We start from the raw sequence: 22,325 nt of genomic DNA on the forward strand, positions 1-22,325 counted from the left end.
CAAAACTCTTACAGATCACAAACCTTTGAAAGAGGTTGTGCATATATATATATATATATATATATATATATATATATATATATATATATATATATATATATATATATATATATATATATATATATATATATATATATATAAATATTATATATATATATATATATTAGGGCTGCACGATTAATCGCATGCTATTCTCACGCGCATTTCGTCAGTAAAGCCGGTTCCCTGATTACCGCTAAATCACCATCACCTGTTTTTAAACGGAGCGCCTTTTAATAGACGGAGCCGTAGTTCACAGACAAGCCACGCAATATCGCGTTCATTATCGCAGGCGATTCATCTGCGATATGAACGCGATATTGCGTGGCTTTTCAGTGACCTACGGCTCTGTCTATTAAATGCCGCTTCATTTGAAAGCAGGTGATGGTGATTTAGCGGTAATCAGGGAACCGGCTTTACTGACGAAATGCGCGTGAGAATAGCATGCGATTAATCGTGCAGCCCTATATATATATATATATATATATATATATATATATATATATATATATATATATATATATATATATATATATATATATATATATATATATATATATATATATATATATAATATTTTAATATTAGTAATCAGGGAAAACAATATTAGTAATCAGGGAAAACAATCACCTGATGTGTTAACAATAACTAATGAAGGACCAATTTTGAATCAAATCAAATAAGTAATCTTTTTCTTTAAATCACAGACCTCAAACTCTCCGGCCAACAAATTGCAATAACGGACTATACAATTCCTAGGCACCCATATCTGTTGCTCTCTAAAATGGCACATCAACACGGACCATCTCATCAGGAAGACACATTAGACACAATCTTCTTCAGACAAATCAAGTAAGTTTGGTGTCAGTCAACACCTCCTTGTTCGATTCTGCACAGCTACATTGTGAAAGCTAATGTCTGTGTATATGTATGTGTGTGTGTGTGTGTGTGTGTGTGTCTGCAATAAGCCCCCTAAACTACTTAATTAAAAACAAATCACTGAAAAGTATCATGAAATTAATCATTATAAAATAATGTCACAATGCAGCCAAAAATAGATTTATTTTATTATTCATTTTACTTTTATTTTTTGGTGAAATGTAAGATTTACTTGTCCATAGAACTCGAGTTATATAAAGCTATTCTAAATCCATTTACACCCACCCTGGTCCTGTGACATTAAAGATTCTATTCTATTATATTTTATAGTGTAAAAGTGCTTTTTGACAATAACAAAGAGTTACATCATAGTATGTGAAAACATGAGCTGAAAATGGCTGCACATTCAACAGCACAAAGGCAAAAGTCTGCCTTAATAAACATCATTTAAGGCACTTCAGAGCTTAAAAGAAACAAGCTCTTGAGTTTTTACTTGTTTATTTCTGAACAACCAATACTTCTGTTCCACAGCTCTACATTAAAAGTGACTTAACATCTGCTTTTGAAACTTAAATGCTCGCAACACATTGGAGAACACCTTATGGCTAATCCTCATACTTAAAAACAATCAATAGCATTCAAGATCCCCTTTGCCACCTGCTGCTTATCAGATTCCCCGGTTGGATGCCGTCGCTACAAGAATTAAATGCAGAATCTAAACAGCTAAACTCTCAGCAGTCTGTCTAACGCCTACAGCATTCACACACAGGGAGATTTTCTGCGATAAAACAACTGGAAGTCATTCGTTTTCAATGAGAGTCGCCGATTTAAGGGGTCATGACATGATAATTTACATTTGCCTTGATCTTTTGACATATAAGAGGTCTTTGTACCATTAAAACATCTTGCAAGTTTCAGAGCTTAAAACATTCTCCTCATTATAAACAAAGCATTTATTTAATCAAGCTCGAAAAAACGGCTCATTGCAGGATCTGTGATGTTACACGGGCAAATGCATTTGCATATGACTGGCATTCAGTCGTTTAATGGCTAACACTTGCCTAGTGGATGGTTTATTGTAATGGTGTCCTGGATTGCTTTTAAAACTTTATTAATAAGCGAACATCAAGGAACATATTAAAATTTAAATAAAATTTAAAAACAATCCATGACCCCTTTAATGTCCACTGCTGGACATGTTGATGGGAGAAGAAGAAGAAGAAAGCTCTTGGGTGATGCCTGAGGATGAAGAGGGCAAGCTGTTCCAGTCTGCATAGCCAAAATATGTCAGCATCTTCAATGTGAACTTTACACTTGAAGAGCTGACAGGCCTGGCATGGTCAAACAGAACCCTTTGGGCTTGTTCATTTAGGTCCCAGACACCTTCAAAACAAATGTCCCAAGTCATTTTTTGATTTCCTGAATTATTTTGAATAAATTTTGATGTTGCTTAAATGTGGATGAACGGACCCTAGTGATGGGAATAACAGTGTTACTTTTTACCTTTGTGAGATGTTGGATCGAAAATATAAAATTGAAATAATTTTTTTCGAGTCTACTAGTAGTTGTTCAGACATTTCAATCTTTCTATAGATATATTTCTCATGTCTGTGAGGCAAGCAGCCTATACGCTGAGTTTCGGTTCATAGACGTGCTCCAGTTCACGTGCAAGTGATCGCGCCGGCGCCTCCATATCATTATTATACTGTCTGCTATATTTGCTTCTTATTTATTAAATCCAGGCAATTGGTTGATGAAACATAGATTAAAATTAAGATATAATTTTAACAAAATAAAATTCACTTTAAAGAAAGGCTTTCAACAAAACAAAACTTAATGAAGTGGTCAAAATCATGTCTGATCCACTCCTCCCGATATATTGCGCATCTTATGATGTATTCTATCTTACTCATGCCGTTCACTTTTCATAATCAAATAGATGAATTTAAAACATAACATAGGCCTTTTTAAAATTATATATCTACGTTTTCTTTAATGGCTAACAACACGTACAGTACAGTCCAAAAGTTTGGAACCACTAAGATTTTTAATGTTTTTAAAAGAAGTTTCGTCTGCTCACCAAGGCTACATTTATTTAATTAAAAATACAGTAAAAACAGTAATATTGTGAAATATTATTACAATTTAAAATAACTGTGTACTATTTAAATATATTTGACAAAGTAATTTATTCCTGTGATGCAAAGCTGAATTTTCAGCATCATTACTCCAGTCTTCAGTGTCACATGATCCTTCAGAAATCATTCTAATATGCTGATTTGCTGCTCAATAAACATTTATGATTATTTTCAATGTTGAAAACTGTTGTGTACTTTTTTTTTCAGGATTCCTTGATGAATAGAAACTTCAAAAGAACAGCATTTATCTGAAATACAAAGCTTCTGTGGCATTATACACTACCGTTCAAAACTTTGGGGTCAGTAAGAATTTTTATTTTTATTTTTTTGAAAAGAAATTAAAGAAATGAATACTTTTATTCAGCAAGGATGCATTAAATCAATCAAAAGTGGCAGTAAAGACATTTATAATGTTACAAAAGATTAGATTTCAGATAAACACTGTTCTTTTGAACTTTCTATTCATCAAATAATCCTGAAAAAAAATATTGTACACAAATATTTTGTACAATTGTACACATTAAATGTTTCTTGAGCAGCAGATCAGCATATTAGAATGATTTCTGAAGGATCATGTGACACTGAAGACTGGAGTAATGATGCTGAAAATTCAGCTTTGCCATCACAGGAATAAATTACTTTGTGAAATATATTCAAATAGAAAACAGTTATTTTAAATTGTAATAATATTTCACAATATTACTGTTTTTACTGTATTTTTAATTAAATAAATGTAGCCTTGGTGAGCAGACGAAACTTCTTTTAAAAACATTAAAAATCTTAGTGGTTCCAAACTTTTGGACTGTACTGTATAGTAGGCCTACAGTACAATTTCACGTCATGAGCAAGAGCGGATCATGAGTCACCAGTCGGATCAAGCATAATTTATTTTTAGGTTTATATTTAATATTGGGGGCATCCAAGTTATTTTATTTATTTATTTTTAAGTAACGCAATAGTTACTTTCCCTGGTAATTAGTTACTTTGATAATGATGTAACTCAGTTTCTATTTGTGAGAAGTAACTAGTAACTGTAACTAATTACTTTTTTAAAGTAACGTGCCCAACATTGACCTAGGCTCACTTGTGGTACATTTTTCTCCTAGGAATGTGGTAAAAATCTACACATTTACTGGGTCTTGCTTGAGGCTGGTTGTTAGGGGAGAGCTGTGCTAAAACATTACTATGCAAATGCAAAGACAGTTTTCACGTGGAAGATGATAAAAGGAGTGGGGGCACTCTAACAACATGGCAAACCCTATACAAACCACATATTTTCTTATATAAAAATGATAAAATCTGTTTTTAATACTCAAGTACTGTAGTCAAACTTAGTCGATTAGTCTGGTTTTAGTCGAAACTCTTAAGTTTCTTAAGCCCAAAGTATAATTTACGTTTTACGCAAGGGTCAGCGTACAGTACGTGTAACGCAAATTTTATCATCAAAAGAGTATGCGCACCACCTTCATGTAAAGCGGTACCGTCAAACTTGGCTGTTCGTGAATTAATTCATTGACATTTGAGATCATAGCGAGGCCGTTTAACCTCTGGCATTTGGTTTTAAGCCTTTTCAAAGTTTCTCTCATGGACCACTTAAACATGCACAGAAATATTATATGAATACAAATGTGCTCATATTCAGTCAGAGTCGAGCTCATATTTTTGGAGTGAGGAGACAGATTTTTTTCTTTTCATGCATTAAAAGAAATTAACATAAATCAATGCACAGATGGACAGCACCGTAACGGTGTCACGTTTAAAAAGGTTACTGGCCTACTAATCCATCCTTCATCCTTGTCTGCTATCATTACGAATGAGAATGGATGATTTGATACTAAAATGCAGTATAATACACTCACCGGCCACTTTATAAGGTATACCCGTTTAACTGTTCATTAATGTGAATAATCAGCCAATCACATGGCAGCAACTCAATGCATTTAGGCATGTAGACATGGTCAAGATGATCTGCTGACATTCAAACTGAGCATGAGAATTGGGAAAGAAAGGTGATTTAAGTGATTTTGAACATGGCATGGTTGTTGGTGCCATACAGGCTGGTCTGAGTATTTCAGAAACTGCTGATCTATTGGGATTTTCGGGATGCACAACCATCTCTAGGGTTTACAGTGAATGGTTCAAAACATGTCTCTGTAATTTTGTCATTTTCTGCTCATCCGGGAGTTTTCGACAACACAACCTTGTTTCTGCAGTGACATTTTCCTATAACAACATCTGATGTTTCTGTTTTACGTGGCGTGAGAAAGTCACATTAACCACACTAAATCAGAGCAGTTTGATGCAATTTGAATAGGATTTCAAACCACATGAATGTAGCTCGAAATGGATTTTTCTATGATTTTTTTAATGTTCACATTCGCTAAATCTGATCGGATTTCAAACAGATATTTGGACTGACAGTCTGAACATAGCCAGTCTTTTCAACCACACAGTATCATTATTTCTGGGTTACAAACATTCAAATTATCACAGAAGAACTGGATAAAGTTTATATTTCGGATATAAACACTGATGTCTATGGTAGCAATAAAAAAAAAAAAAAGAGCAAACCACCATTTGAAAGTAACTTTGCCCTTCAAATAATGATTGCATCAATTGCATTGTTACACCAGCAGGTAAAAAAATAAAAATAAAAAAAATTGATCATTATTGAATCATTCATTCAAGAGATTCGTTCAAAAACGCTGATTCATCCAGTCATTAAACAAGTGAAGCGAGTGAGCGAGTTATTGAATCATTCGTTCAAACCATTTTTTATTAAAATAATTCATTCAAATTAATTAAACATTTTTAAATTGACTGCAGCAATTAACATTTTGCCAGAACCTAGTAAATTACGTTATTTTGTTTAGTTGTCGGTTCAGAATCGTGGAAGAATCGTGATCTCTGTTCGAAACAAACAAAAAAAAATTGTGATTCTCAATTTATCCAGAATCATGCAGCTCTAAAATATGACAATGTCTTTTAAATGATTAATTGAAGGGGCTATATGTAAGATTTTCACTTTAATAAAGCATAAAAATTCCCCAATGTGTTTGCAGATATTTAGGAAACATGCTAAGTTCACCTACTTGTTCCTCAGAAAAACAATGCTACAGCCAGATATTCTACTTTGAAATGTGCCAGTTGGCGGAAAACACCGCATATTGTAGTCATGGAAACCAGCAAACAAACTGGGTCAGAGAATTGCAGATTCTACCTGACCTAAAAAGCCTCCGCATCCATCTAAACATCTCTATGAACGACAGCATATTAAAACAGATAAATCAACTCATCAGCTAACAGTGTCTTTCATTGTCAATTGCGCTCCCTCTTGTTGCGCTTCCTCAAGCTGGCAACCCGCGTCTTTGAACGAGGGGGCGGGGCAAACAATATTTTGAACTTGGATTGCAATACCTATTTCGACCACTGGGTGTCATTCCTACATAGAGCCCCTTTAAATATCATGTTACATGCCATACCTAAAGCTTTACAATGGTAAAATTAAACTATTTAACATGCTATGTTAGCATTTTTGTGAACAATTTAGCTTATGTAGCATATCACTAGCTGATTAGCCTGCTGCAAGCCAAAAATATACACAAGTTACATACTACCACTAATAGCACTGAACACTGCGATATTTATTAAAAATAATTTATACGTGCACATCATTATGTTTTTAAATTCATGTGCTCTCGTAATCTTTAATCAAAATAACTTCCCCTCCCTCTTGCAGGACATCTCTTCTCTGATGCGAGGGCGGGACAACCTGTCACTCACATGAGATCAACCAATAGCAAACCACAGCCATCAAACCATCCAATCAATTCTCCATGGACAAAATCCAGTCCCGCCTCCAACATTTTTTCTAGTTCGAGAAGCCGTTTTTCTTGGATATACATCACAACAGGGAAGAAAAGACAGATTGCAACTTCAGTTTCAAGCCAACATTAAGAGGGATTGGATTCTACAAGGCAATCGAATCTTGTGACACCGACCTGAGCAGGGCAAACAACTTAAATGGTCCCTGAAAAGTGTTGTTTTTCCCTCTAAAAGGTGTTTTACACTTTTATTCAATACAACTTCAGTGTATTTGGGACACCCAAAAGGCAAACACGAAAGCAAACACCTGATAGCTATTTGCAAGAAAATTAATCCGACCCCTCCCAGTCCATGCCGACTGTCAAACTTCAGCTGCTCTGTGATTATGAGAGTCACTGCCATTACAAGAAATCAGTGTTTGAGGAGCGGAGGGAGGGTTGGCCTACTGCCGCACCATAAGGTAGTGATATTCTCCGCATGTCCGCAGGCTCGTGTCCCAGATGATTAGAGTCTAGAGGAGAGATCAGAAACTGCATCTCAATCAGACAGTCAAGGTGACTTCATAGGAAGCTGATTTCCAACACAGTCATTACCAGAACCTGAGCGTCAGAGAAATCAGAACTCCAGCAAACCTGCTTATTAGTAATAATGAGTGCAAATTACTAGACTATAGATGTCCTTTCTAAAGCTGGGTGTCTGCTGTGTGATTTTTTTTTCTTCTGTTCTTTAAGTTTGTTGTTTGTCGCGTTGTACGACACGTGGCCGGTGAGATAAAAGCCCAAAGCAGATTGACGGCGTTGACTGGATGATCAATTGTGCCATGTTCTAATATTGCCAAAATTAAATGGTAACACACAAACCCAGCAAGCCCTTACAGAAATGCTGGCAATGTTTTGCCTGGCACAGAAAACAAAAGTTTGGAGACAGTTGGCTGGGCATAAGAGGGAATTCGTGGAGATGGCCTGTCGTAGGAGCAGACACATTTTAGGACTTCAACCCAAAATTTCTGACACTGTCAGAAGTTCGTCAGAGGCTTCGACTCATCTCAAAGGCAATTATTTGGCAGTCAGTGAGCATGCCAAGCCAAGCCATCAAAGTGTGCCCTACAATGAAAGAAATCTGTTACGATTCCCAAAATTTGTCTCAGACAACAAAGTCATGTCTAAAATCGAATAGTATTTAAATAAACAAGTTCATACATATGCAACAGAGTGTAATTTACACAAAGAACTGTTAAGCTTTAAAAGATAGTCCCATTAAAAAAGTTTGTTGTATAATTAAGTGTTTACTTGTAATCAAATCAAGTACATTATATGCGGATTAATTAATCAAATAGATTAACTTATCCTAATGTCACACAACAAACACTAGTGGTTTCTAAACAAAAGCTGCGTTAAAGAAAGTGAAATGTATTGACACAAGCCCCATGCTGCACCAATCAGCTCTGGATTAAGTGCCTCGTTCAAGGGCTTAACCAACTACTAGGCCAATATCCCAGAGTTCCTAAATGTGGATTTGAACCAAGATCATTCTGTTTAACCACCTTGCAGGCCTAACAAATTGTGCTCATATCATTCAGACTGGAGGACACGTTACCCTTTGACCTTCCTACCGTCCTCATCGTTTGTTCACTTAGTTCCAACTGTTTGTTCTCACAGATGTACAGTCGGCTGAGCAACTGTCAGAGAGAGACTGCTGGGAAATATCAATCCCAGACGGAGACCAAATCAGACTGTATTTCATGCTCTTTCAGAATCAGCTGAGAGAATGCAATGAGACACAGTCTAGAGAACAGAATGCTGGGTTTTCCCAGCAGTCTTTGTGAAACTGTGTCAAAAGAAAGTTTGAGGTTACATGAAAGTATTTTTTAGAGAAATTAAAAAAACAAAAAAAAAAAAAAAAAAACAGATGACAAAATATACAAGAAAATAGGAAGTTTAACTCAAAGTCTAACCATATTTACCACATATCCTATTATAACATATACAGTACCACTGATTGATAGATTGATTGATTGACCGACTGACTGAATGGCATAAAAAAAGAAATTATATTTTGCATGAAGAAAATGAGTACTACTTTATTAAATATAAAAATATATACTGTTCAAAAATTTGTCACTTATGCTCGCCAAGGCTGAATTTATTTGATCAAAAGTACAGGAAAACTGTATTATTGTGAAATATTATTACAATTTAACCGTTTAAATATATTTTAAAATGTCATTTATTCATGTGATGACAAAGCTGAATTTTCAGCATCATTATTCAGTGTCACATGATCCTTCAGAAATCATGCTGATTTGCTGCTTAAGAAACATTTATTATGATCAATGCTGAAAACAGTTTCATATTTTTTTATAAAATGGGATTGAGTATACATTTATAAGAAAATGTATAATTTTAAATGTAAAATAGATTAACGGCAGCCTTTTTTGGGGATGAAAACGTCACAATGCATCTAATGGTAAAAACAGCCTCATTGAAAAATGCCATTTAAAGGGTTAGTTCACCCAAAAATGAAAATTCTGTCATTAATTATTTGCCCTTATGTCGGAACACAAATTAAGATATTTTTGAGAAAATCCAATGGCTCAGTGAGACCTGCATTGAAAGCAAGTTAATTTACACTTTCAAACGCCCAGAAAGGTACTAAAGTTACATTTAAAACAGGTCATGTGGCTACAGTGGTTCAACCTTAATGTTATGAAGCGCCGAGAATATTTTTGTGCGCCAAAAAAAAAACAAAATAATGACTTTATTCAACAATATCTAGTGATGGGCGATTTCAAAACACAGCTTTATGAAGCTTAAAAGATTCGTAAAGCTTCGGTTTCGAATCAGTGGTTCGGAGCGTGCGTCAAACTGCCAAAGTTACACCCCACGTAGTGAACCATTGAAATTCCCAAACACCAAAGCCTCGTTTAATGAAATCATGTGACTTTTGCGCGCCGAACCACTGATTCAAAACAAAAGATTCGTAAAGCTTCGAAGCTTCATGAAGCAGTGTTTTGAAATCACCCATCACTAGATATTGTTGAATAAAGTCATTATTTTGTTTTTTTTTTGGCGCACAAAAGTATTCTCGTTGCCTTATAACATTAAGGTTGAATCACTGTAGTCACATGAACTGTTTTAAATATGTCTTTAGTAGCTTTCTGGGCATCTGAAAGTGTTAATTATTTTGCTGTCAATGCAGGCCTCACTGAGCCATCAGATTTCATCAAAAATATCGTAATTTGTGTTCCGAAGATGAACGAAGGTCTTACGGATGTGGAACGACATGAGGGTGAGTAATACATGACTTTTTAGAATTTTTATTTTTGGGTAAACTAACCCTTTAAAACATTCTTGACAGGTTCTATGAGACTCACTCAATCAGACAGTTCATTAGCGTAGGTGCACTGGTGGTCTTACATCACCATTTTTTCCATGCACAGCTGGAAAACCTGACTGATATAATTATTTTGGGAACAACAGGGTGACATGGCTGCTGTTTACACATAGAGACATTCAAGACCTTGGTATGACTGTGGGCCTGTCCCAAATGCCAGCCTAAGCCATTGCGGCTGTCCTTTGAGTTCACACTTTGGTGATGCCGCATAGACTGTTGGGTAATAATTCACTGTGGAGTGAACTGAGGTTGCATAGCAGCCACAAGGGGATGCTCATGAGCACCATTCTAAAGCCTAAAAATGGAAAATGGGTCATCTCATGGAATTTGCAGACACACAACAGTCAATGCGTGTCCTCAAGAACCCAAGTACAATCACTTAATAGGACCCTATGATTTTCAGAATTTACAATTTAACATGGAATGTCACCGAATCTGGCAATATTAGGATGAATAAATCAAAACTAGGGCTGCACTATTAATCAAACGGTGATATGGACTATAGTGTCTGTGAATATTAAACAGCAGAGAAGTATGCATGTTCTACTCATCACAGTTTGGTCAACTACACATACTCAATCATGTGTGAAGCTCATAGAGTTTTCATCATCTGCTGTTTCACTAAATGAGGACACGAAGACAAGAACTTCATTCAATTAAGAAAAACACCAGGAAGAAAGTATATCCTTTTAAGGGAAAAGCTCTATTTGGGGGATTTAAGCTCTTTGCATCTGGCAACCACAAGCACATCCCAAAGAAAAAACACGTTTTCAGGATAAATAATGAGTGGGCCAATATTGTGACGATTATTTGTAATCAATCGAGAGAAGCAAATATCGTTATCGCGATTAAAATACGATTAATCGTGCAGCCCTACAATTATAATCCTTTTTTCTTTTTTTCGTGTCCTTAGCTGGTGGCCCGTAATTTGGGAAGGAATCATCTGACACTTTCACTCACCTTAAGTGACGTGACCAAAAGTTTGGTGCTACCTGTGAGACCCACTTATTTCTGGTGCCCTTAAAGACCACAAACCCCTAAAGGCCAGAACACACCAAGCCGACGCCGACGAACTAGTGGCGACGAAAGCAAACTGCGGGGTTGGCTCACGTCGGCAGCGTCTGTGTCCAAAGTTGCCCTGACACACCAAACCGACGCTAAACAGCCGACGGCCAAGTAGCACTTCAGTTCTGCGCCTGCGTGAGATGAAATGCTTTTCCGAACAGCAGACGGCAGTAGCTGAACAGCCAATCAGAATGATCGGATGGCCCGACAAGCTCCAACGGCGATTCAACATGTCGAATCGGCCGAAAAAAAGCCGACGAGGACCAACTTCAGCCGACGGTGCAGAACACACTGAGAAAACTTAGTCGGCCGACGAAGAAAAACTGCCCGCTGGCCGACCGTCGGCTTGGTGTGTTCCTGCCTTAAAGCAAACCCCTACAACCACAAACCCCTACCCCTATAAGCTATACAAACTGCTTTTTCTTTTAAAAATGTAAGAGTAAAAAAAAAAAAAAAAAAAAAAACAGCTGTGCAAAAAAGTCCTAGCAAAAATTAGGTCTACACAAGATGAAAGAAACATTGCAAAATCAAGAATCTCTCACTTCAAGACATAAAAGGAGGCTGCTGTTCTACTTTGTGCACCAACGGTTCATAATCTAAAAATGTTTAAGAAGTTCCACATCACAACTTTTCTGAAGCTCAGAAAACAAGTGATCAGGGCAACGCATATCAATCCCAGTTTGAAGTTTACAGAGTCTCTTTAGTCATCTGAATTCCTGACACTTCATTCCCTCTGGTGATGCACAGCGTGATTCAGAGCTGCCCGCAAGACCTTGTTGATTTTGACGCTTGCACTCATAAGAAACACTCCTGTTGCTCAGGGGCCTCTGATGCTGGGTTTGATCAAGAGCCGAGCAGCTATTGCGCTGGCACCTGCCTATATACAATTATATATGGGGAGGAGAAGGGAATTCAGGGGCCAGACAGGTGTGTGAGGCTCGCCCGGAGCTCTCCAGAGTCCGCAAAAGCCTCGCTGCTGCTGGAATGCCCCCTGACACACAGATGTGTGTTCAGCATGACCCAGTCATCTCATAAACACACACTAAAAAACCACTTGTGCTACAAAAACACCAGACTACTGAGTGAAGCAAAATTCGAAGTTCTAAGGGCAAGAGCCATGTGAAATCTGTATGCAACAAACATCAAAGTGTCTGAGAAAGAAATATATACTAAGAAAGAAAAGCGTGATACACTTGCTCTGTTCACACTGATCATGAATGATTATCAGGATTGAAACAAAGCATACAGAATGTTAACAATTTCTGAGCATTTAATTAATGCATTACACTACAGTATATAATATTATTCAAAATATATAATATTTTATGTAAAATACATGTACTATTCATTTAAAAAAAAAAAAAAAAATTAATTCACAATTCGATTCAATTTAGATTCACAAGCTTGTGATTCGATTCAATATTGATTATTTGGGGCACTTCCATTTAAAGGGTTAGTTCACCCAAAAATGAAAATAATGTCATTTATTACTCACTCTCATGCCGTTCCACACCCGTAAGACCTTCGTTAATCCTCGGAACACAAATTAAGATATTTTTGTTGAAATCTGATGGCTCCGTGAGGCCTCCATAGCCAACAATGACACCTCCTCTCTCAAGATCCATTAATGTACTAAAAACATATTTAAATCGGTTCATGTGAGTACAGTGGTTCAATATTAATATTATAAAGCGATGAGAATATTTTTGGTGCGGCAAAAAAAAAAAAATAACGACTTATATAGTGATGGCTGATTTCAAAACACTGCTTCAGGAAGCATCGGAGCATTACGATTCTTCTGTGTCGAATCATGATTCAGACCAAACTGCTGAAATCATGTGACTTTGGCGCTCCGAACGGCTGATTTGACACGCTGATTCATTATGCTCCGAATCTTCCTGAAGCAGTGTTTTGAAATCGGCCATCACTATATAAGTCGTTTTTTTTTTTTGGTGCACCAAAAATATTCTCGTCGCTTTATAATATTAATAATGATTTAAATATGTTTTTAGTACATTAATGAATCTTGAGAGAGGAAATGTCATTGTTGGCTATGGAGGCCTCACGGAGCCATCGGATTTCAACAAAAATATCTGAATTTGTGTTCCGAAGATTAACAAAGGTCTTACAGGTGTGGAACGGCATGAGGGTGAGTAATAAATGACATTATTTTCATTTTTTGGGTGAACTAACCCTTTAAACGACACATAAGGACGTTTTTTATAACACATTTTTAATTACAATATGTTTCTACTCATTTTTATTTATTGATTAATTTATTTTAAATAAAATCATTTAAAAGGTGGCTGTCAGCATACCTTCTGATGTTCATTCAAGTTTATTTCGTGATATAAGTAGTAGTAAAGCGGAAAAGATGACCAGTTCGCTTTGCGCTGCAGCATCGCTTGATCTGAAAATGTGCAGAATTTGAAAGCTGAGACTTTGTTTCATATCAGAAGTAACAAAGCACAAAGCTCATTGTGCTTTATTGGATGGAAGGCGCACTACAACGGCAAATTCTTTGGATTTAAGAATCGATATTGGTTCTTCAAAATGAGAAATCGAGAAATAAAATAAAATTGAGAAATCAATTTTTACTATAAAATAAATAATTTTGTTAATTGAAATAAAGCTGAAATTAAATAAAATATAAATATTTAACTTAAACTTAAATGAAAATATTGTCCTGGCAACTAATTGAAATAAAATTAGTTCAAGCTGAATTACTAAAATCCAAGTCACCATGAAATCAAAATTGACCTTTCTTACTTTTTTTTACAGAATGTTACAGTGCTTATTATACATGATTTTCCATGCACATGCATTTCTTTTAAAATCCGTAATCTCATAATCTTTAATCAAAAACGATAACCTCCCCTCCCTCTTAAAAAAACAACATTTGTTCTCTTCATGACGTGCGTCTCGGAGGAAGGTGGGACTAAATATCCTCAATAACTGACTCCAAATTCAGATCTGCCTCCATTTAGTTAGCAATGCACAACTTCCTGCGATACAATCAATTCAAGAAAGGACAAATCAATTCCCGCCATACATTTTCGCTTAGATATATACGTCACTCACAATAGGGAAGAAAAGACTATCGCAACTTCCGTTTCAAAGCAAATTAAAACTAGAAGCTAAAGTTTGTAAACAAACTTTGATGTTGGCTTGAGAAAGCCTGAATAGGCAGCCTGAGTCAAAAGAGCCAAAGAAAATGTCTGTTCAGCGTTTTGGAGCTGGACCAGCCAAGAACAACAACAAAAAAACAAAAAAATCTGTATTGGTATTGTTTTTTGTTTTGTTTGTTGTGACTGATGCTATTTTGTATTCTAATAAATACACATTATTACAGCAAAATTATACATACAAGTTAAAGTTAAAATGAAATTATTATTACCTTGTATTACAAGGTAATTAAAATGAAAACTAAAACTAAGAAAGCATTATATTTGTATAAAAATATATAATCAAGCTCCGCTCTCTATTTTTCTCATTCAATATTCGTTTTCACTCTGAAATACATCACAATAGTAGCACAAAAAAAATGTCAAATCGGTGTAAATAGTGTATCACAAAAAAAATAATTAAAAAATTGTGTTTTTCAAAACATCCATATATTTTGTTTAGTTGTTATATTGTACACCTTTAATGCTTACAAGTTTGCATCATCTCATTACTTATGCTAGCTGGGGAAATTTGCTAAACTTAATATTTATGAGAGATCAGGTGAAAAACAGCTTCTGTTTGCCCATGCTGATTACTGATATTCAGGGCAATGTGTAAATGATTAACCTCTGTTAAAATCAGCACATGCACCGCTCTTCTGTTCACCCTATTAAAAGGGTTTGTTTATCAGAGCATGACCCTTTGCAATCCGTCTGAGCTCAATAGGAGGGTTTAACCACCAAAAACCAATAAAACAAAGTTCATCTTACTTCCAAAAGACTTCACCACCATCTAATGTTCAGTTGCCACAAGAAAATGTATTGCTTACATAATTCAGGAGATGTAATGGACTTTTATCACTCAGTAACTAGATGTTAGAGCTGTAGCATAACAGTCAGCGGTTCTATGAAGCTGTGGTGCATATGAAGGAGATTCAAGATCAAATCTGGCTTGCAACATTTTAAAATACTGTTCAAATTAAATAAAAATGCATTCATTTTTATGTACATTAAAATAAATTAAGTTTTGAAATCATTAAAATAAGCAATTATTGTAAATATTAATATATGGGCAAATGTGAGCATGCTCCTGATAGGCCATCTCTTCTGAAATGCAACAGGACACACATGAGATTACTGGAGACTTTGTCTGGAGAAATATCTGAGAAGTATGTAAGCCACATAAAGGAAAAAACATGCTTTCATAATTATGACAAAAAGTGAAAATTGAAAAAAAGTCCAAATTATGGGATAAAAAAAGTTAATTACTCAAAGTTGAATTTCTTAATTATGACTTTTTATCTAAATTTTCAACTGTCAATTTCAACTTTTTGTCATAATGACTCTTTATCTCATAATTTGAACTTTTTCCATGTCATAATTTCTCATTTTTATCTCATAATTTCAACTTTCTCATAATTATGACCATCAATTTATACATTTTTTCTTACGTTTTATCTCATACTTTCAACTTTTTATATCAGTTTCGAAATTTCAATTGTCAAAATTGACAATTTCAACTTTCATTTCATAATTTTGACATTTTATCTCATAATTTCGACTTCTTTTTATCTCATAATTTGGAATTTTATATCAGTTTCGACTGTAAATTTCAACTGTCAAAATTGACTTGTCAATTTTGACATCTCAATTTCAACTTTTTATCTCATAATTTTGACATTTTATCTCATAATTTCGACTTCTTTTTATCTCATAATTTAAAAACATGTCAATTTCAACTTTTTATCTCATAATTTTGACTTTTTATCTCATAATTTGGAATTTTATATCAGTTTCGACTGTAAATTGACAAGTCAATTTTGACAGTTGAAATTGACATCTCAATTTCAACTTTTTATCTCATAATTTGACATTTTATCTCATTTCGACTTCTTTTTATCTCATAATTTGGAATTTTATATCAGTTTCGACTTTGTAAATTTCAACTGTCAAAATCGACTTGTCTCAATTTCAACTTTTTGTCATAATTATCACCTTTTATCTCAAAACATTTTATGTCAAAATAATGATTTGCAGAAGCATTTTTTCCCCTTATATGACAGAAATGGTTTATTATTCTAAATTTGCTCTCTATAATTATCACTGCAATCTAGGAGAAACAATTGAGATGTTAAAGAGATCTCAATTGCAATTTCCCATTCCTATGGGCTCTCTCATCCAGAGCAAATGAAAGTAGCACAGAAATCTGAAATGTTATTAACCTTCATTTCAAAAGAGTTTTACGGAACACGCTAAGAAGAGTATAGTCTCCTTAATAATCTTAGTTTCTTACATCCCATGTGGTTTTTCTGAGTCAATCCGTGACACACATTTCACACAACATTATTCCACTTTCGAAACCAGTTCCACAGAGAGGGGTAAAATTAGAAACCATGTACCATGTTTTTAGATACCTCGATGGCTACCCCTCAAGACTTTGGTGTTAATTAAAAAGATAATGAAGAACTCCATTTCACTTGTCAGTGGTCTCTGTGGCACTAATGAATGGAGAATGTCGAGTCATAAATATGCAGACTGTGCCACGCACACTTAATGTGCGCAACAGCGCAATTAGGCATTGTTATCATTATAATCAAAAGTAAAGAAGGTGCCATAGGACCCCGTATACCATGCATTAAAGCGGAGTGGTGAGCATACGACTGCTGACAGTGTCACTCTCTGGATTGCAATTAAGTGCCATCTAATTGGTACAGAGCACTCAAAGTCTCCCGGCATAAGAAATCAGAATCTGGAGTACCAATTGTGCGTCACTGTTCATATACTCAAATATAACTCTGTTAAACTGTAACTATAATTATGAGTGACATTATAATTAGAAATTCAAGGTGGTCACCCTAAGTCATCCATCACTTTCCTGTAGGTCTTTTTGTATTAATAAGTGCGGCTAATAATATTTCTCTTTCCACTCATTTTAAGCATGCTTGTATGGCTATGAATTGAATAGTAGCGTACTGCATACTAAGCAATACTGAATACTAGAGGCTGCCCACGACTAAAGATTTTTCTAGTCAACTAGTAGTCATTCATTTAAACCATTAGTCAACTAATCGCATGTTTATATTTATTTAATTAATTATTGTGTGCTTAAATGGACAAATACACACACAAAAAAGTCAAAATATGAATTTGAATATAATAATATAATATGAATATAATTTTAGTTTTTATCGAATTACCGACTGTTTCAACGGGGGTCATTTTAGGGTTTTTATTAATGCATAGACAGGACATCCCTGTTCCGCTATGCGGTTTCCGCTAATAGCTCCTCATCATGCAGTAAGCACGCTAATACTTCAGCTTCCACACTTCGCACAAACACTTGGATATGTGCCTAATAATATTGCACATTTATGTAGGATGTAAAGGATTATGTAGGATTTATCCATGTAAAGTATAATAATTAATTATAGGTCTATGGAAACCCTTCTTAGAGGTTGTTCCACATTATTAAGCAAGTCACAGTTCTCATGCAATATGGGGAGGAAGAAAGATCTTTCTGAAGATGAAAAGCATGAAATGGTGCAATGTTGTGCAAAAGGCATGAAAACAACTAATATTGTGTGAAAACTGAATGGAGATTATTGAATTATCATAAGATTTGTGAGTGATTTAGAGCACAGCAGAACTCGGTCAGATAAAGGTCTATTAATGAAAGTTCCTGTCAAAAAAATTAATTGTATTAAAAGGGCAGCTATTAAAAAATTATTAACTTGCTTAATAATGTGGAACAACCTCTAAGTAGGGTTTCCACAGACCTGGCAAATTATTTTGTCTGAGATTGATACCAGTTATATAAAAAGACATGGATAAATAAACAAACAAACAAACATTTTCTTAGAAAAACTAAAATCTAAATGTTTATTCTACTGAAATCTTACCGATATGTCACTTGCATAATAATTTGGAACTAACCATTCAAAAACAACAAAAGGATGTTTTTGAATGGTTAGTGGATGATCTTAAAGTCATTGATTAGCATATTACGTCATGATAATCTATAAATTGCTTGTGTGGGAACTGTTGTAAGATCCTACAGAGCCAGAGAATTTATGCTGCATGAAGATAGAACAGGTATAGTTTAGTTTAATTTCAGTTATAACGTTTGTTGCTTTTATGACATGCTATTGCCTTTGTCTTATGTACTGTATTGCAATAACATGGCCTCAACACTTTGTCGAGTGTTCTGGGGGGGCAGGGTTTATGTTAATTTTAGGGTTAGGGAAGAAGCTTGTTGTAGTCCCTACCAGCCATTTGTTGTAGTCCTTAAACAGAGAATTCTTTAAAAGAAAATATCTCCCTTTGCTTTGAACTTTAAGCGCCCTAACGTCGCAGATGTTGTTTATGCGCTAACAGCAACATTACACACTAACTAAAGTTAAAAAAGTAAAATCATACTCAACAACCCCTTTAATCTTGCGTCATAAAAGCATTCTGAGGTGCAAGAACATAGGCGAACTCATGAGCGATCTTCTTCACCAGCATTTTAGTGTGCAGTTAAAAACTAGCCTAGAGCGCCATCTGCTGTTAAAATCTAAGCTCAGAGTCGATTCAAGAGAGAATCACGATGCATTCGGAAAATCTCAGAATCGATCCATGAATCAAGATGAATCTATTTATTCTCTCAGCCCTAATGTAAACTTGCTACTACAACATGTTTCAAATGATCAGCCATATTTGAGGTCGAAGGATGACTGGCGAACGTTTGGATTTCCTGCCCGATTTCCTGTGCTGTCACATGATCTCATTACAGTGCGCGTTGGAGAATCCAAGGGGAACATTGACCCCTGCCTTATAATATAGAGGCCAAAAATAAATGCCTTCAGATGCTATTTGAATTCTTTCTACCAACTGCTCAAAAATTGAGAAGGATACATCTACAGTATGCTGCCTGAAAGCATCTCAAAAGACAGGATGTAATATAAATATTAGATTTTCGATTTCAAATATTTAAATATTACATTTCCATGCCATATTTACAGAAATTCTGCATACCCAACAGCAGTGGTGGACAGTAAATAAAATAGCAATTTGTTACATTTATATAGCGCTTTTCTCAACACTTAAAGCACTTTACATATGGAAGGGGGAATCTCCTCAACCACCACCAACGTGCATCCTCCACCTAAATGATGCAATAGCAGCCATACTGCGCCAGGACGCCCACCACACGCCAGCTTATTAATGGAGAAGACACAGAGGGATGAAGCCAATCAGGCCATGATGATGGACAGAGGCCAATGGGGAAAGCTGGCTATAGAGAGTTAGGATCTCACCCGAAGGACAGTGATTTTTTTTTTCTTTCTTTTTTTTTTGACAGTATGGTGTCCCCATCACAATACAGGTGTGTTAGGACCCACAAAGATGGAAATGACAAAATTTAAAAAATAAATAAATGGTGTAGTCATTCATCAAAAGTGCTGAGATGAGATTTTGTCTCATCTTATGGTCAGGAGAAAAAAATATAGGGGGGTCTTGCCCCAGGGGGCATCTTAACCCAACCTACCCTTAAAGGTGCAATATGTAATATTTTCTGTGCGCTAGAGGTCGCTAGAGGCCTATTCAAAACAAAGGCGTAGCTTGATGACGCCAAGTTTGAGAGCGGAATCTTGGGACATGTGGTCTTCACCTCAACGGACGGTGCAAAAGAATAGGGATAGGACTCAGGAAGAAATCATGTTCATGGATGCGATTATTAACATTACTGTAGTATGAAGCAGAGCAGGACCGAGTTTTGTGGGAGCTGAAAACTCCTCAAAACACGCCTCACGAGCAGTGGAACTTTTATTATGCCACAGTCGCCGGCGCCGCTTCCACTATGAGGTAACGCAGCTCTGTTTATCATATTAGATACAATCGAGTGTGTTGAAAATGTTATAATGTTACTCTGAGCGTTCGCTCGGCAGCAGCTGTGAGACACTTGTTTGAGACACACTGCAGTAAGATAGATCGATTTTAGAATATCATATTAAATACTGGATGGCTTGTGTTGATAAATGGCATGCAATTAATTTTAAAACGTATTGTATGACGGAGAAAATGCTGTATTACTGTTACTAAAAATAAAGCTGCTTCTGATTATGCTATGTCAGCTACTTGACAAAATATTGTTTTTCTCTGAGGCATGGTAAAGCATGGTAGGCTACACGCAGCAAAAAAAAAAAAAAAAAAAAAAAATCAAGAAAATTAGATTTAAACATTAAGACTAAACATTTTGAGCAATAATTTGTTTTCTGTCTATAAATATATCAAAACAGTTGTCCCCTTGTCTATTTAAACGTGTAATATATTAAAGCGTCTTTGGTGTTTCCATGGTTTCTACAAAATAAAACCAGAAACCGAGGGTAACGCGGGTATGACGCAATTGACAGGCGACTCCTCACACGTCCCGGAGCCTTGGTTAAAATTGCATTTTTCTCACGATTTACAAATAGTTGGAAACATTTGGGATATTGTAAGTACTCAAGTGAAAAAAATATATAACACAGGCCTAGTGGTTTTGGGGTATTTTACAGCAAAAAAGTGTCTGCATAATCTACTCTTCCTTATTGACTAGTGCTGGCTTCTTGACAATTCATAATAATTCATATTGACGTCAGACTAAGCTGTAACCTATTTGATACCTATTATTATTATTATTATTGCTGTACACACTAATAGTGCACTATGAGTGAAAATGGATGTGTGGCGTCAGAGCGTGAGAACAGAATCTCACGCTGAATGAGTGACAGTTGTCAGCCCTGACTATGACGCACTAATAAATTGATGCTCTACTGCCTTAAAGCAGCATTTTATTATTTGGTCCTGGAGTTGAAACGTGTTCAGAAGAAGTGAACTGTCATCGCCATCAACCTTCCATAGTAACCATCAGATGTCCACATTTACATATTCAGTAGAGCACTCATAGCACGTACACATCCAGGCGGCGAGCATACAGCAGCTGTCTCTTAATGGACACTACACTGAATTAATATAACAAGTCAAAAGTACCGGGTGTGAAGGGCTGACTGACAGACATGCGTGTCATTGTGCATTTGGGACGGGAACAGGATTATTATCCAGCGACAAGATGCAAATAACTCTTAAAAGCGCGTATTACCTCCTCTGGAAGTCCTTTTCAAAGGGTTTGAGGTAAGGATCCATTTGCAAAAGAGAGTTCAAGAGAGGAATTGTAACATTATCCTCTGAATCTGCCATGTTCGCGCCAGACCACTGAGACCAGAGCAATCGAGCACTGACTACCTCGTTTGTTTAAAGCGTGAGATTGCTGCTTTCACTAGGGAGCAATTAGTAGCGGTTTGTCATTTGAGACACAGTCAAAGGGTCATGTTTTATTCTGCCCTGCCCATATGAAAACGAGAGGATGTGGCTTCATGCGCTCACTTTTCATGTTTGTTCTTAAATGACAGCGTGGTGCTTTAAGGGAACCGCGGAAGCGTTTAGACTAGGGAGTGGATGATGATTTTGGGGGGAGGCGGGGAGTGTAATCATTGAACTTTTTTGCCCTTGACAAAGTTCAAACTGGACATGGACAGACCCTCTACTGTCTATATCACTGTTACACTGCAAATGTAATATATGATAAAAGGCAATCGAATATGAACAGTAATGCATCATCTAAGAATGAAAAATAATGGTTAGTGTGCATGAATTTCCTGTCATGTAGTATGACCTGCCATACTGTTTTTTATAATAATATGAATATGAATAACATATATTGCTAGCATATATAATGGGCTTATGTGAAGATGGTTTTAAGTTCACGTCAATAAATGTTATATTTTTTAAACCATATTAAATGGTT

General features: G+C 35.7%; 1 protein-coding gene across 2 annotated transcripts in view; it reads right to left on the reverse strand.

The window, feature by feature from the left end:
- Nucleotides 1–21,876, reverse strand: part of gbe1b (glucan (1,4-alpha-), branching enzyme 1b) — a 168,834-nt gene extending 146,958 nt beyond the window's left edge. Inside the window, exon 1 of one of the 2 annotated variants that reach the window (XM_048161402.1) lies at nucleotides 21,621–21,869. In XM_048161402.1, coding sequence (XP_048017359.1) covers nucleotides 21,621–21,718 — 98 coding nt within the window. In that variant the 5' untranslated portion in view covers nucleotides 21,719–21,869. Of the gene's footprint in view, nucleotides 1–21,620 lie in introns of both variants that reach the window. The other variant, XM_048161403.1, reaches the window with a different exon arrangement.
- Between the last annotated feature and the right edge of the window lie 449 nt (nucleotides 21,877–22,325).

The sequence above is a fragment of the Megalobrama amblycephala genome, linkage group LG16 (assembly GCF_018812025.1).
Source record: "Megalobrama amblycephala isolate DHTTF-2021 linkage group LG16, ASM1881202v1, whole genome shotgun sequence".
Lineage (NCBI taxonomy): Eukaryota > Metazoa > Chordata > Actinopteri > Cypriniformes > Xenocyprididae > Megalobrama > Megalobrama amblycephala.